Source organism: Bombus pyrosoma, linkage group LG3 (assembly GCF_014825855.1).
Source record: "Bombus pyrosoma isolate SC7728 linkage group LG3, ASM1482585v1, whole genome shotgun sequence".
In the NCBI taxonomy this organism is placed as follows: Eukaryota; Metazoa; Arthropoda; class Insecta; order Hymenoptera; family Apidae; genus Bombus; species Bombus pyrosoma.
In genome coordinates, this window is record NC_057772.1 from 14,717,439 (window position 1) to 14,734,308 (window position 16,870).

At 35.4% G+C, this 16,870-nt stretch overlaps 2 protein-coding genes across 6 annotated transcripts in view; both read left to right on the forward strand.

Moving 5' to 3' along the window:
• The first annotated feature begins 84 nt into the window (after window positions 1-84).
• Window positions 85-1,372, forward strand: LOC122566169 (40S ribosomal protein S15Aa). The gene is made up of 4 exons (XM_043723027.1): window positions 85-243; window positions 635-769; window positions 910-1,075; window positions 1,191-1,372. The coding sequence occupies exons 2-4, from the start codon at window positions 637-639 to the stop codon at window positions 1,282-1,284; spliced, it is 393 nt and encodes a 130-aa protein (XP_043578962.1). The 5' UTR covers window positions 85-243; window positions 635-636; the 3' UTR covers window positions 1,285-1,372.
• Window positions 1,373-1,928: 556 nt separating this feature from the next.
• LOC122566080 (protein sidekick) overlaps window positions 1,929-16,870 on the forward strand; it is a 43,477-nt gene continuing 28,535 nt past the window's right edge. For 4 of the 5 annotated variants that reach the window (XM_043722807.1, XM_043722808.1, XM_043722809.1 and 1 more), the window contains exon 1: window positions 1,929-3,031. In XM_043722807.1, coding sequence (XP_043578742.1) covers window positions 2,935-3,031 — 97 coding nt within the window. In that variant the 5' untranslated portion in view covers window positions 1,929-2,934. The remainder of the gene's footprint in view (window positions 3,032-16,870) is intronic. The other variant, XM_043722812.1, reaches the window with a different exon arrangement.

A 16,870-nucleotide genomic window follows, 5' to 3' on the forward strand; every position in this document is an offset into this window, starting at 1 on the left:
TACTCTGTATTTGAATAAAATTATGTCTTTTGTATATAAGTATCGCTACTAATTATTATTATTCGTAAAATAAGTAATATTATTAACCATTGCTGAACCATTATTTAAGTTCAAAGAATTCCAACCAATGGGATACAAGCAAGTTTACGTGGCTACTATGGTAACCCTGACTTCCAACTTCTCTTTTTTGGTCAGCTAATCGAGCGTGTACGTTGCTGTGGTAAACAAAATTATAAATCGCAGGTAATCTTACTTTTCCAAATTCATCCAATGTAAATTAATTATGAATTAGTTTCTAGATTTAATAATTGATTGATCTACAATAATATTTTGCATTTATTATAATACTTAAAAAAGTATGAAGTGGTTAGTGAGATAGTATTGCCTGTTTCATTGTTATTGTTTTGTTTCTTATAAAATTTAAGTTGTATTCTTTAAAATCGATTATTATTTTATTCAAGCTAATTATATCGTATTACTAACGCTTATAAAAATATTAAATTGCACGTTTTCATCTATTTTCTTTGTAGGTTATGTTTTATTGACATTTTGAAATACAATTTGTGTATTTTCTAGAAGTACATATAGTTTTTAAATACTTACTAAATAACTTAAAATTACGTTTTATTTTCAGCCATGGTGCGTATGAACGTTCTTAGCGATGCTCTCAAATCCATTAATAATGCTGAAAAACGTGGAAAAAGGCAGGTGCTATTAAGGCCCTGTTCAAAAGTAATCATTAAATTTCTGACTGTAATGATGAGGAAAGGTAAGGCTACACGAACATTTTCTTATTTATGAAATAGTAAAAGAATTGTTTTATTTCTTAACTTTAATTTTTGACTTTAAGTTTATGTACATATGTAATACATACATGATCTTTTTACCAAATTACTTTTGACGTTCAAGGATATATTGGAGAATTTGAAATTGTTGACGATCATCGCAGTGGCAAAGTTGTAGTAAATCTTAGTGGAAGACTAAACAAGTGTGGTGTAATTTCACCAAGATTTGATGTCCCAATTAATGATATTGAAAAATGGACCAACAACCTGTTGCCATCTCGACAGTTTGGGTATGTGTTTATATATATTGAAATTTATAGTGTTATATTTCATAGAGAAACTTATGGTTTTGCAATGAATTGTTTTGTATTTTCATGGTGTAATTGTAATTTATAAATATTTTAGATATGTTGTGTTGACCACAAGTGGAGGAATTATGGATCATGAAGAAGCTAGAAGGAAGCATCTTGGAGGAAAAATACTTGGATTTTTCTTTTAATGTTTCTTTAATTCAATAAAAATTTCTTAATATCGAAAATATTGTTTTTCTATATTTATTAAAATAAAGTAACTATCTTTGTATCTGATTCTTGTTTTTTTATCTTTTTCGAATAATTTACAAGCTTGTTTATTTTTAAAATTTTTATTATAAAAGAAATCTAATATATCTGTAGTAATTTATAGTAATATTTATACTTTAATACGGTAGTTCTATGTTTCTCAAAATTAAAGGCAAATATTAATGAAAATGTTAAAGAAATATAATAGTAAAAAATTTAATTATCAGAGTAACATTATTATTATTTTAACATATTCTGTACAAATTTGAAATGTATATATTTCAAGATACAATAACTTATAGAAACTATAGTATAATATAAAAAATAATACTTCTACACTGTTTATAGTAACGAGTAATATTAATGAGTTCCAAACAAAAGTATTTTTTATTTAAAAGTAAATTCCTATATGCATGTGACAATTTTTAGCAAATACCAACCAAGGCATTTAACATCCAGAAAACTTCTGATTGGCCGCCGTATCTTTTTGTTGATTGGTTGAACAGCATTAGGGCAGTTCGAGCATGCGTGTGGTTGCGATTTCAACTTTACGCCTTCTGTAAACGCAGCCGATGACGGCCAGTCAACAAAACTTTGTAATTCGAACGAAACTCACGGACGGTTCGCATCATGCGTCGCGTCGTGCAAGTTTTTACATTTCGTTAGGGTTTTGTAAATAAAAGTTTTTCGATTGTGTTTTTAATTTGAATAAAAAAACGTATTAGAGCATTTCTATTAAATTTAACGGTGTTGCCAGGTGTTACCAGGTGAATGTGACCGTTTTGTGCCGCGTTACCTGAGATTTACCTGAAGAGACAACCGTACGGAAGAATGCATGAAAACTTCACTTCTCACGTACATTGCAATCGCTAGAAAAAATAAGTTTCGATAAGAAATATAAAATTAAGTGCGTTGACATTTGGATTTTAATATTTCGAATATATGTACAAGTTTACCTGTTCTATGATCGGTGTATCGTGCAATTCTCGTAAAAATTCATAATTTTTTTCCCCGTTGCTGCAACAATTCTCGTGTGATCTCATCCGTTAATTCATACATCTTCCGACGATAAGATTACAAAGCTTTGTTTACATTTTTATGAGACTGACCGCATTTCACGTGTATAATTTCGAAAAATGATGTGGAATGTGAAAATGAACCGCAAGGTAACATCCAACGATACGTAATGCTAATTTTAACGAGAAAGCTTAGGAACTTGAACTATTAAGTCCAAGGTGAAAGAAGAAAGAACCAATTACCCTATTGCATTAAATCAAAAGTCGAATGGAAAACAATACAGATGCTTCGAGACATTTGGTTTTTCGAAAGGAGGAGGGACTACGAGTGCAAGTAAAAGGAATGTTGTCTCACAGGTGTACGCCGTAATACTCTTCCGTTACGCCTACTAAAAAGAAATAACGCAACTCGAGGCTGAATTCGCACGTGAACTTAAAAATGTGGAGATCGTATAGGAATTGTTGGTACTCGTTTGCCTAACTTCGTCGTGGAATTTGTATGACGTTCCCGGATTGAAGTGTTAGGGAAGTGGTGCAAGTGGGCAAGAGCGGCGAGGAATTCACCAAAGTAACATGGAGATGCCGTGGAGAAATGCAGTGGCGGACCTGTCGACCTTCCTGTTTGCCGCTGTTTATTTCATTTGGATCGCTGGAAGCGCCTGCGCCACCGGTGAGTTTTCGCGCCCATTTTCATCCCCTTCACCATTTTTTGACTTTCTTTCGCATATATCGCGCACGTTCTCTATATCCGTACAATTTTTTGCTTAAAACGAACATCTTTTTATTAACTCTTTAAATTAAAATTGAAAGATAAATATTCGAGAATTGTAGCAAGGTTGAAAAAAATACAAAATATTTTTATTTTCTGTTCTACGCTTTGATGTAAGAATTATTAAATTCCTTTTCTCTCAAAGATAATATCTTATGCATAACTTTACATAGTTGCATGGAACGAAATGGTATGCTAACTGTTGATTATTACTATGTATTGCTGTGGGGAATTTATAACTTCATTTACTAAGTGTTAGCAATATGAAGCATATTTTTCAGTTTTCGGATTAAACGTATTTGGAGGTGTCACGGTACAAAAATGTACGACGTGATTATTGAAATTTATACTGGTGTAGGATTTTCGGATGATAAATCGTGAACTCTCTCTCGAGGTAGCCGGTAATTGCTGTCGTTATTACGCGTACAAACTGTATTCGCTTTGTCATGAAACTGACACGAGAACAGGTTACACACCCGCCGTTACAATATTTGTGACAACGACGAACGTTCAACGCGAGTGCGAGACGACAGAGAATCGAACCAAACGGTTCCTGAAACGGGTCAAGCCTAATTCGCAGCGATTTAAACATCGGGAACATTGCTGAGTAGAGCAAACAATGATTTCTTGGCGTTTGGCCAAATTGCTTTTATCCACGTATCTGCGTATACGTGAATGACAAATGAGTGGATATTTGCCCAAAACAGGGGAAATTCGAAGCTTCTTCGCAATGTATATCTCGATTTAACATTAATCTTTTGAACTACGTGCGTTCGAATCTTTGAAACTGATGGGTGTCGAATATTTAAACCTAGAAAATCGTAATTTAAAGAAATTCCCGAAGTGTGGGCGCGAGCCATTGGTGGATCGTGGGCTACTTTTGGATGGGTCGCATTAAATATTACAATAAGGGATTAATTTACATATTCGTCAGGATAGTATTACTCATTCAGAATCATTGGATGAACAATTCAAAATCGATTCAGTTAAAGACCATATGAGGATTACTATCGCCGTCTAGTTTCTCTCAACTTGCACATCTGAATCAAATCAATTTTGAATTGTTTATCAATCAATTCTCGATAGTAATTACATTTTGCGTAATCTTCGGGTTGATTATAATTATTGTTTCTGAAAGTGGGCTTCGTTCCATAAAAATTTGAGAGAAGCCCTGATTTAAATAATTAAATCTAGAACAAAAGAGGGTCTTTTAATACAATATGACTATCTAATATCGAGTGTATTCTACGTTACAATAAATTCCAATTTAAATTAGGTCTTTGTATTTGCGTGAAATTTCTTACGCCCAAGTGACCTAATACAGTGTGCAGTTTCGCTTGATTATGGAATTAATTGTGCGGTTATATGATTTATTGCGACGGTATTGATGGGTAGCCGTTCTTAGTAGCAGTATAATGCGCTTCATTACGAATGGTATCAAGGACAGATTGCACGCGTAACGTCGTTAAGTGGATTCTCGTTAATGGGCCATAAGTTGTTTTATACGGTAGAACAACCGCCAAATGCCGCCGCGGATTTATATGCTCTGTTCTTACGAGTGCATGCATTAGCCTAAAAGAATAGTCGCAAGCATTACTTTATACACTACGATAACTCCGCCAAAGAAATTGTCGATTTAAATTTTTAGACGACAATTTTTACATATCTAACGCAATCATAAGTTACATAAGTTATGAAATTAATCTATTACTGAAATGAAAATATATCATGAAATAATATTATTCCAAGTTAGAACACCGATTATTTTCACGGATTTTACGATAACAAAGTAGCATACTTCCTCTAAAGCATTTTATCCCCAATAAACGCGGAGGCAATACCCGTGTTTACACCGTGCCGGAAATTCGTTTATTAAAACAGTCGAGAAATTGGGGCAGATTTTCCTACGATATAGCGGCGACATTATTTATCGCAATACACGTATGAGGCGAGACCATGGCACGTGCTGTATGTATTCTTTCGGATCGTCAACCAAGAGGTCAACGGTTTAACTTCGTTCACACAATTGGCCGGATTAACGTCGTAATAAATCTCAATTAGGGTGGCTCCTACGCTCCCGTGTATAGGAGGGACGGATTTTCGCGGATTTTTATTTTCCCTCCTTCACATCGCGTTTGAAAGGAACCGACCAAGGATTTCCATGTGAATCGATACAGGTGCCACGATTCCAATTCATGGATGTATATGCACAGTAATCCTAAACTGGTTTTTGAATAATTTAACAAAAATTTAACCTGATACAAGTTAAATTTCGAAAGAAGATAATCGGAATGGTGTAAAGATTTGAAGCAGCTTGCATGATGCTCCAGTTGCCTAAATTCATTCCCTATCTCTTCTTATCGACGGCGTGGTATATCAATGGCTGGTGTTGTTTAAAGAAAATTTAATCAATGATTGACTGTCTTCGTTATACGAAGCTACGCCTGCGTCGGTCAGACATAAAATGAAAAGTCTAGAACGAAGATGGTAACATTTATTCAGACTCACTTTCAGTTTTTCGACATCTAAATTATATAATAGCATTAAAAAGACTAAATGTTATATTTGCTACTGCATGAACGGTAATGAAATTTATATACTTTATACATTCTCATAAATATTCGCGGTCTAACAATGAGCAGTCTATGGAAGAATATAGGATCACGTGCATCGTTGTTAGCTACATATGTAATCAAGATGGTATACGGATGCACGCTCTTTAATACTAATTATCGATGGTAGAGTAGTACGTACACGCGAGCCGAATGTGTAGCTCACTCAGGTATGCTTCTTCATTACTCACTGGTGGATAATAATAGATTACTTTCTGACTGAATCTAAAAGAATGCAGGAAAAAAAAAATGCGCAAACTATTTAAAGACAGAGGAAAAACGCGTTTTTCTTACTTTTACGTCTTATTCTGGTAACTGGAAGTGAGTACTTTAACTCTTTCAAGACGAATTTTTCTTTTGACAATGAACGTAATAATGTAATGAGCTATAATACACTGTATGGTATGGTTGGCAACTACATACACACTTAGTGAAATGAATATGTTAGGCGAGTTAGCACAGCCATTTATTAAACGCTCAAACTGGTGTCATAGTACTCTAAACATTTACCAATTCTTTTATCTATGTTGTTTAAAACATTCAGCGGTAATGTAGGTTAATCATACGTAGCGTTCTATTATACACCATGTTTTCTTTTATTCCATACATATTTACTTAACAATATAAAGTATGAAATCGTTAAGCTCTTAAAAAATTAACAATTTATTTATATTATATATTATTAATTAATTTTTTTAGCAGTTTATTTTAATATATAAGACAAAACAAACCCGTATATAATTTATTATATCATTCAAGATGTAATTAATAATAATTAGAATACAGCCTGTGTATAACTTATTCAGATATATAGAAATAAAATCATAACATATAGGACAGAATTTATTTCAAATAGAAATGAAACGACGTGTAAAAAAAGAAAGTTTCAAAACAAAAAAATTATTATTACATGTATATTCAAGAGATTATCAATCCGAGTAATGATCGTCTTTCTTAGTGCTTAATATATCTGAGTGCTAAAACAGCGTCCATTACCATACCTAATAATTTCTGAAAGAGCGAAGAACTATTCTTGCGACCCTTCATCGTTTTCATTTTAACATCACCTCGACACGATGAAACAACGGGCAATGGCTCCGATTAAAAAGCAGAGAGAACGCATACATACGAGTGTATAGCTTCACAGTCAAATTTTCCGCTATAGAAACACTGTGTATACGAAATTGGTATATATTTCGTATACGCGTCGCAAGGAAAACGAGTGTTCTCGTGTTTCCAGGTCGACGGTCGACATGATGCAGTCGAGTAAATAGTATATGAGTGCATTCTGGTGTAAAGGTAAATTGACGAACGATTCGTAGGGAAAAGAACACACGGCAACCAAGCCGAGGTCTCGCGTTTAAAAACGCGACCGGTAGTGTGTTTAACAATTCTTTAAATACGGTGAAAGAGAAAAAGTACGAATTATCAGAATCTATTTCTACCTTTTCCAAGCTTTTAAAAGCCTTCGTAATGTCGTTGTTTCGAGGAACGTATGCTGATTTTTTCGGCCACTGTATCTCATTTCCTAATAGAACGGTTCTTCGAGAGTTTTTTCAAGAAGGAATTGATTTTGCAGGCTTGAGGACCAATTATGGAGTAAAAGGATAAAAAGTTTTGAGATCTTTTTAATACAACAGAGTTCCATTTCTTTGAACCCATCGATGAAACGCGAAGATATGTAAATCAGCCATAATTTTCTTATATTCTCCTCAAAATTAGTAACAGAATAAAGCAATCGCCATATTCAAATTGCATTACAGCAATTTTAATATCATATTATTTATCAGAAATTCTACAACACGGAGATCAAGCATTAGCTAATACTCGTTTTGCCATAAAATTCGCATAATAACAACAACTTCCTTGTAATTTTCTTGAAATTAGGAAGTTTTTTAACGGAAGGGAGCACGATTACTTCGAAAATGAAGCAAGGGCTGTAACAAAAAACTTCATCTGTGTTGCGACAGTAATTACCATTTTCACGCGGCCCTGCCGCGTGCTCCAACTTTGCGAAGATATCAAACGATCTACATACTTCGCTCTGAAAACGTTCGTTTCGCGATCCGACCGCCGCGTTGGTAATGACTTCCTGCTTTCGCAATCCAAACGATCCGCCCGCGATCAACGATACTAAAGCGAAGTTACACGACATCACCCCAATGTGGAGAGTAACGGTTGGACGATCATTAAATTATTATTATTGTGGACGGAGAAAGAGTGAAAGAGACAGAGGAAAGGGTGATTGCACGTAATGTGGCGAAGTATCGGATTCGGTGGATCGGCAGGAAGAGAAGATTTCTCGTGTTTCCAGTTCGTTGTGGTTGCCACGATACTGGATGGTCCAGAGCTGTGGGATTAACCCTTTGCACTCGGAGAAACAATTCTAATATGCTGCATGCTGCGGTCCTTGAATTTTTTAAGCCTCAGTTTCATTTTAGTTTCAAATTGTTTTGTGCAATGTATTTCGCGTTGAATAAATTGAGAAAATTTTCTGTTTAGTAACAAGAATGCTAAAAAATTTAAGTATTTAAAATAGTAGGAAATTCAAGCATAGAAATTAAATAGTTAAATATTATTTGACGAATGCTATTAGTTTTCCAAGTATATAAATTTTGAAATATCCTGTGTTATCTATAGGTAAAATACCATACGTTCGGTAACCTGTGCCGTGTAAAAGGTAAGCGTTTGGTGGTATGAGTAGCATATAATGCCAAGAAAGGTATCTATCACTGGCGTCAGCTTAAACCGTAGTACAATAGAGGACAAGGGCCTTTACCTGGTCCTCGAGCACCAGCTCTTCCCTTCGTGTATTGGCCTCTGTTCCACTCTACCATTTTCTACACCGTCCTATTCACCTTCACCAGGTATCTGCCCTTTTTTCCTGGCAAGGTATCGGGCAGCGATGGCTACGAACGAATTTTAAAATCATCTAGACTGATCCTGTCTTTGTTGTGTGTACGTTAGTTTAATTATTAATTCTGTGACAAGAGAAGATTCTTTGTCAAACACTTTATGAAATATGCCCTCGTTCTATCATATTAAAATTTTACGAAATTTCATAATTTACGATTAAAAGATATCGCGAAGAATAAGATCTATCAATTTTCATTCTCCAATTGACCACTCGTACGAATAGACAGAGATAAGCTACGTTTTATAATAGATAAATTGCCGTTACGTATCTACTTAGGCTATTTGTTACTCGACAATTGCTCCCTTTAGCTTCGTGTCTTTCGTTGTGCTAACTGTTACCCTATTATCGTCGAATAGTTTCGTATTTTGCAAATTATACATTGCACTATTGTTTCTTATCGTAACGTTAATATGTAAGCAATATGAACAATTATAGCATTCGCGTCTCACGTGTTAATGAAATTTGGAAAGTTTGCTGTGATAAATGTTCAAATACTTTCGTGAATCAGTGATGAACGAAGAGAGTTCACAAGACGCGAGATATCAAAATGTGAGGTAAATAACATTGGGTCGCGAGATATTTCGTCGAAGATCATAAAAGAGGTTAAAGATCGGAACCTAGATCGTTCCATAGCGCTTTACCATCCGTACGAGAATCTCTAGGCTCGTTGTCCACGTGTAGTGCGTTGCTGTTGCCCCACGGCGACGAAGAATACGTGTATGAATGCCTTTGCTCGTCGGCCGGATGTCCCCTTCTCCTTTCCCTTCCTTTTATTTCTTCACCGCATCATCTTCATTATCGTCATCTTTCTCCGTATAGCGGATAGCGGGCCAATTCGCCCTTCAGCATGTTACAACTTCCTCTTCGCTTTCATGAAACGACCAAGTTTTGCGTTTCCGATTGCTTTTGTACCTTCGTCGACGTAGTGGTCGATGAAAGTACAGTCCGCTATTGGATCTCGCAGGAATGTTTTAACTGCAGTTTTTGTCTTTGGTTTTATTCGTCTCATTCTTTGAATGAAACTAAGTAAATCGTTTGAAAATTAAACTTAAACGTAACTTTGTATAAAATGGCTTTACTTTCAAATTAACGTTACTGTACTATCGTCTCTGTTCTGTTCTGTCTTCTTTCTCGGAGAAAGAATTTCGATTCTTGTGAAATTTCTAATTTGATTGCGAACGAATCGTAAAAATGATTACATACTATGTAAGCGAGGGAAGCAAGTTATGGAACTAATAATAAGCTTTTGTAACGATGCCGAGTTGCGAGTAAAGATCTCACCTCGTTCTCATTGGAATGTTTCGTACGAATGCGAAGATATGAGAAAAGTTGCTGAACAGAACGACAAACGTTTGTGTTTCAAAGAACGGAGCGATCTACATGCCCTAGAATTGTTTTTGGGTCGTGTATTTGATCTCGAAATGAACCTGTATCCTTGCATACATCATTTCGCCCCGTTACGGTACATGAATGCACATGACACATTATTTAACATTGAAACAATCAATCTATAACGTACAAAAATACTATATATAAATAATCATAATTAAAGCATTATGATGACATAACATTTTTTAAATATTTTTTAAATTAATCAATTTCCGGCTATTAATCATTTTGTTAATCAAAATTTCTTTTTTTAACGGAATTCTAAATCGGTTCACTCATCACTGATTCATCGAGTGCAAACTTACGTACTACCTGCCTGTCCGTTTATCATTGATCAAATGAAAATGTGTTGCATCTGCTTCAAAACGCTGGAAGCAGGAACGTTTGTGTTATTATTATCATGGTTTCGTTTATAATGTATACACGACTGTTTGTTCAGATGGCAACAATCGATTGAAGCGGCGGAAAGATAGTATATCACGGAGCGCTGAATTTCACTTTGCCGCTATAGCTACTAATTTCTAACTTTTCGTATCAGTTTATGCCTGTTTAACCTTTCATTTTGAGGTGAACTTTATTACAGGTTTCGAGTTGCCTATTTGAAATTCTTTATACGTTTATCCTGTCGATTTATTCGGGAATATAAAATCATTTTTTGAATTCGTTGAATATGTTAATACTTCTACGAATGTTTAAAATTCGTTGAATTCAGTTGAGTAATTTTACGAAATGTCAAAATGTTGTCCTCATTTTCACTTATTAGACTTAAATTCAATACTTCTAACACGATCTACAAATTTATACAAGATCTAAGAAACGTATTTACAATAGCTAAAATAATACAAATGGGTAATGTCAGTTAATTAACGAAACGGGCTTGCAAGCGTCTACCAACCTTCGTTCATAGAATGCGTACACGATTTTCGTTTTTTCCCATCGCTCGGCTTTTATTAGAACGTGTCTCCGATGTTGTGGAAGTGTAACAAGAAATGACCGTTTCTTTCGTGGCGTTCGAGTCATCGTTTGCCATAATTCCCATTATTATTCTCGCTAGGGTCGTCTAAGCGCGTAAAGAACCGAGCCAAGGCGGTTCTGTCGTCTCATGGTAGCCGGTGCAGAGGCCACTGACCGCCCCCGGCAAGGCTTTCTCATCTTCCACTTCTTCTTTTCGGTTTTGTTCTCCGTGGAACACGAAGAGAGAGGGCACGCACGTGTGCTGCGTGCCTTCGAACGCATCGACGCACGTAAGTGGCCCCGGTGCAGGTCGATTGAGACGAGCTCTCCTCTTTATGGAAGAATAGGCAACTGCCTGGAATGACGGATTCTACGGACAGTGGATTCTATTCACCGGGAACAGTAAAGTCAGAATCAGGTTTTTCGTTTTTAGTACACCCCTTACAGCGTCCAACGTCGGTTTATTCTTTAGTTAGTCCATAGAGTAACGTCATGGTCGAGGTGTAAACCTGGGCAAAATGGCTTTTACGCTTTCGATTTCGCGGAATGAATCGATCCAAATAATGTCTCGAAACTTTGCCATATCTCTTTGCTTTGAATCACGTTCGGTATTTTATTCGATTTCATTTATGCTCGATGATTTGGAAAATTGTTTACAGATTGGTTATAGTTTTGTACTTTTGTATAAACTACTTGAATTACTCTGGGTAAAAGAGATTCAAGCTACTTGAATTAATCTGAGGAAAATAAAACGGCCAAGTTTTAAATAACAAAAAGGATGCAACGTGTGCGTCAGTAGCGAGGAATGAACTAGAGAACAAAGAAATAAATCTAACATTTCATATTCTAACGTTTCCATTTTCCTTTAGATCGCTTTGGGTGACCGTAAAAACTTGGTAACGACCAGGGAGATAAAAATTACACTTCAGGCCAGTCGCGTCATAGCAGGTCTATCTTCTCGCGAAAAGAATCACTTTACATAACGTTAAAACCGGCGTGGAACATGGCCGAGGTTTAGCTGATCTTGCATTTGCCACGTTGTTCTATCTCTTTGACTTGGAAATGAACAGGGAAGTGGAGGATGAAAATGTTTCAACGAAAATCCAAGGATTACGCGTGCATCGTTTAATTCCTCGGCTATAATTCCTCCGCGTGAACCGGTCAGTGAATCGTGACCGATTCGCTTTTCGAAACTTTCGTTACGCTCCTGGACGAAAGCCCCTTGTTATTCTTGTGAAATTTTTACTCTGATGGAAGAAAAAAATTCGGTGTCGTGATGTAATCCATAGATCACGAATCTGTATGTAAATTTACAGCTTTGTGAACGCAATAAAATAGAAGGGAAATAGAAAATAAATTTTGTTTAATTACGTAACACGAAGCTTAAGACAATATCTTCAATGCAATTTTCTGGCCATTTTCTGAAGTTTTACTTGGAACTAGAAAGGATAGTCAACCTCGAATTTTATTCGTTCTATCAAAAATTCTTTACGTTTACTTACGTCAACTTATAGCAAAATCTATTTAACATCCTGAAATAGTATAAAGCAGTAGATTTTCGAGCAATGACTAAACCAGACTCGAACGATTCTTTGGGTGGTGCTCCACGGACAGTGACTCGATTCAAAGGAATCCTTTCAAGACCCTCGATAGTCTGAGTCGACCATTGCCCGTTGAGCCTTTGCAATACGAAGAAATCAAGCTTTCAACAGATACGAAGAATCTAATGACGTATCCACGCAGATTTTTCAATTAACTGTAAGAACGGAAATAGAATATCCTGGTCGATTCGATCAGCATGAAACGTTCGTGAAATATTCTTCTATACAAAATATTCTCCTGTGAAATGGTAATATAAATTTATTAATAATTAATTCCAAAATAAATTTTAGGAACTATTTATATGTACATGCCTTATACGTATATGTTATGTCATTATTATATTTTTCTATTTTTCAATTTATGGTTGTTTCATACTGAAACCAATAATGTGCTACAATATCAATTCGAGGACAACAGCTTTTTCCTTAGCATTTAATCTCCTTAATACGCAAATTAAAAAATAAGACACAAAAATAAAAGAAAGCGCGAAACATTTTCTTTCCTTTTCCATCAAATTACCTCTTGGTGTCTCGCCAATTGTATTCTTCCATTCAGTTCCATTCGCTGCATACCGATGTAAGGATGCAATAATCGTATCGAAAACCTCTCTCTTTCTCCTCCAATGGAAATTTATCGTCCACGTGTTGTTCGTTATGAAACCAGCCTACCAAATGGAAAAAAGTGAACGCTTTCAAAGCGTGCTTGTGCCCTCCTCGACTAGGAAGAAGGTTCCGTTAGGACTAGGAGACCCCTCTCTCTTCCTCTCTGTCGGGGACACGAAAATACTGAAACGCGTGACCTGTCGTTTTTCTTTAGTATCTGATACTCACACGCATTGTATTTAGTCGTCAGCGAACAGCTTTATTGTTTTAAGATCTTTCGAAGCGAACGACCTACGTGTCACGCCTCGTTTCCAGCTTTTTCTGCCTTTTCCTTCGCCTGTTCTTCTCCCTTTCGTTGTGGGTCGCTGCTAAACAGCCGCTACTCGCGAGATTCGCGAAGTTCTATCGAAAGGTTTCTGTCCCTCTCACTGGGTGTTCAAAGAGCGAAATAGAGATGCAAAATGAAGAAAAGGGGAGAATAGAGGAAAACGACTGTGCGGAAGAGCGAGGGAGATCTCTTTCAGCCTGGCTCTATAAGCTTCTTTCAACCGGGCGAAGCCCAGGCTATCAAGACGGTCTTAAACAGCTCTGAAATTCATGACTCGAGAGTGGCGAGCACCGAACTCTGCTTGCTGATCTTCCATGTTTTCGCATACGGTCAATGGAATGATTTATTTCAAAAACTGCGTAACAGCAACTGGATATTTACTTGTTTGATGTTGTCTGTTGACCTGTTTGTTGCTTCATTCGGATTTTCGTTACTATTGTAGATTACGTGTTTACGCATTTATAGAAAATTTAAGCGTGCAAAAATGTTTCACATCTTTTTATCGAAATGAAACTTTACTTAATATAACGGAGTTACGTAAGTAATTTTCTTCAAATTAGTTGGAAAAGAAAGAAATGATGTCGCAACTTTTAGTTAATATCCTGAAGTATACGAACAAACTCGTGGAGTCACCGTAGTCGAAGTAATCTGATTCTGTACGTGGCTGTTTTTTAAAAGACCAAGTACCACTCGCGCGAAGTACTTTGGTCTTTTTATTTCTAACGAATTACGGTGCATGCTTTTCTGAAGACGGAAGTACACTTAACTAACGCTCATACGTACGCGCATTTGTGAGCATTAGCGTAGATCTGCTGTTACGCGTAAGAAGATCGGATGTATTTGCAGATTTTTCACACAGCCGTTTTGTTTTAATATTTTGCGTTATTTCTGTATAGATTTTTATATTTAGATTATTTTTGTGTGAAAAATTAAGAAATTTAAAACTATCAATTAATACGTAGACATGTTTATACAGAATGTATGCTTGAACATAAAGATACTAAAAATATTCTACCAATCTTTTATTAGAGTATATTTCTGTAATTCTCATCTATTAGATTATTATCCCTAAGCAATTAAGCGCGTTAATAAATTAACCAAAATTTCAATATTGAATTCAATATGGTAAATAATGCTCACTGAAAAAAGTATTCAAATGTGTTTTTCCTGGTCTTCAAGATTCGTCAGAAAAAAATTTAGTTGAAATCAACAACCTCATATCTATGATTTTTTGTCTTCAAAGTATTATATCTCTTTAAAAAAAAATAGAGATATCACATAGCATTCCTCGTATTTTATAAATAACGTTCGTTGTAGAAAAATTATTATCAAAGATGGGAATAAACTAATACAGATATCATTCGGTTTCCTGGTATTTTATAGATAAAATTCATCATAGAAAAATTATCAAAGGTAGAAATTAACGTCGAAACATCACCCAAATTCCTTTGTCATAATAAGCAGTATTAAGATCAGAAATTATCATTAAATAAAAAGTTATCAAAGTTAAAATTTAATAGAAGCAGCCATATATTTTATCCAAGTTAGTCTGTTAGTTCATTGTTTCCTCGACTTGCGATATTCTAACAGAATCCCCATATTTCCATTAAATGATGCTTCTTTATACATAATTACAAGACTTAAAGCCTTTTTGTGCCTTCGTGTTCCGCCGTTGTTACCAGAAACAGTATAATGCGTGAAAAGTGAAAATAGCCGGTGAATGGAGTAGTAAGTACTCTACGTTGCCAGTGCGTACCTATACGCTCAAGGTCTCTATCACTAACGGAAATCCTCGGTTACTTGAGCACGACTACGAAAGGACGTTAAAAGTGTTACAGTTTCACTGGCTTATTACATATGTAACGTCAGACAGTAAACTTCACTTTCAAAGACGATGATTAAACAGCTTCTTTTCAGCTCCATTACATACATAATAAATGTACAAAGTTATATTAAAAATAAATCATAAACTTAAAATGTGAAAGTCATTCGTTTTATTTCATATGTATTGCTACACAGATTTTAATAAGATGTCTTCATTAATCCCTTCAGTGAGGAATTTATTAAGATTTATTGTGAATTTAGAAAAATGTATTTATTGGATTATTTAAATGTATAACAATAACTTCAATTTCAGCGTATAATAATCTCCGCGTAGATAGCGCTGTCCGTTCAAAATATCTTATTCGTATGTAACATCAATAGGAACGAAGTGAAATAAAATGAAACGAAACGGGCACTGTTTTCGTAAACTTGGCCACGCGAGTATAATTGATTGTGCAATCGTAGTCCGCAGTTTGTGCACTGTTATTACCGCACAGCGCATACCGTAGTATAGCTACTTTTACCACGATAGCGCGTTTCCGGTACCCCCTTCAACTTTGCAATATACCTGCCGTGAACTGAGTGATAAAGTGTATACCAAGTATGGCAAGCTTTTCGCTTTTCTTTTTTAAGAAACTTTTGCGTTGCGCGATTTCTTGCTCGTTGCTTGCCTTTCTTATTCCTTGCGACGCGAGCTGAATGCAAAGAAGGTAAAATAGCAAATTTGACCAACAACTCTCAATTGAGGTATTTTTTGATCGAGAATCTTTGACATTAGCTTCTTCAAGCATTTTTGGATTAGATGTTTAATTCACTGAATACAGGCTATTGTTGAACATTGTTATATTCACATCGAATGATTGTGGGAAATTTCATGTTCTTTTCGTCTTTTCTCGTTTTCCCCTCGTCATTTTCCAACGGTTATCGGAGAAAGTTTCTCTCTTCGACCATCAATGTGGCAAATCATGCAGCTGCAACTCACAGATAACATCGTAACAATTGTGTAACACTTTGTTACACGGATACGAGATTCCGTTAAGAAATTCAACTATAAATTACTTTTGCGAACGCCTTCGACAAATTATCCGTGGAGTCATTCAGTTTAAGTGTAACTGCGACAATTTACGAGCCGTGCAGCTTCTACAAGCTACGGCTTAAGAGAAACCTTCCAGTGCTCGAGTTTTTTACTTTATTCTGTAACTGACGATAATGTTTTGTCTACCAGGTATTTTATCAGAATTAGTAAAAATATTTGATTCAATCGATTTGCAGTGGAACATCTTTGTAAGGAGCCAATTTTTCTTAGAATGTTGAAAATATGTAAAATTGATAATAAAACGACGAAACTTATTTAACATTCTAATGACTTTGGAAAACCTTACAAAAATCACTAAATTTTTAAGTGGGAAATTCTACTAAATTCTAATTTCTTATGCGTATTCTAGTTGACGTCAAAACAAATATACATGCATTTAAAAACAAAGTTTAAATAAATCCATAGATAGCTAATTA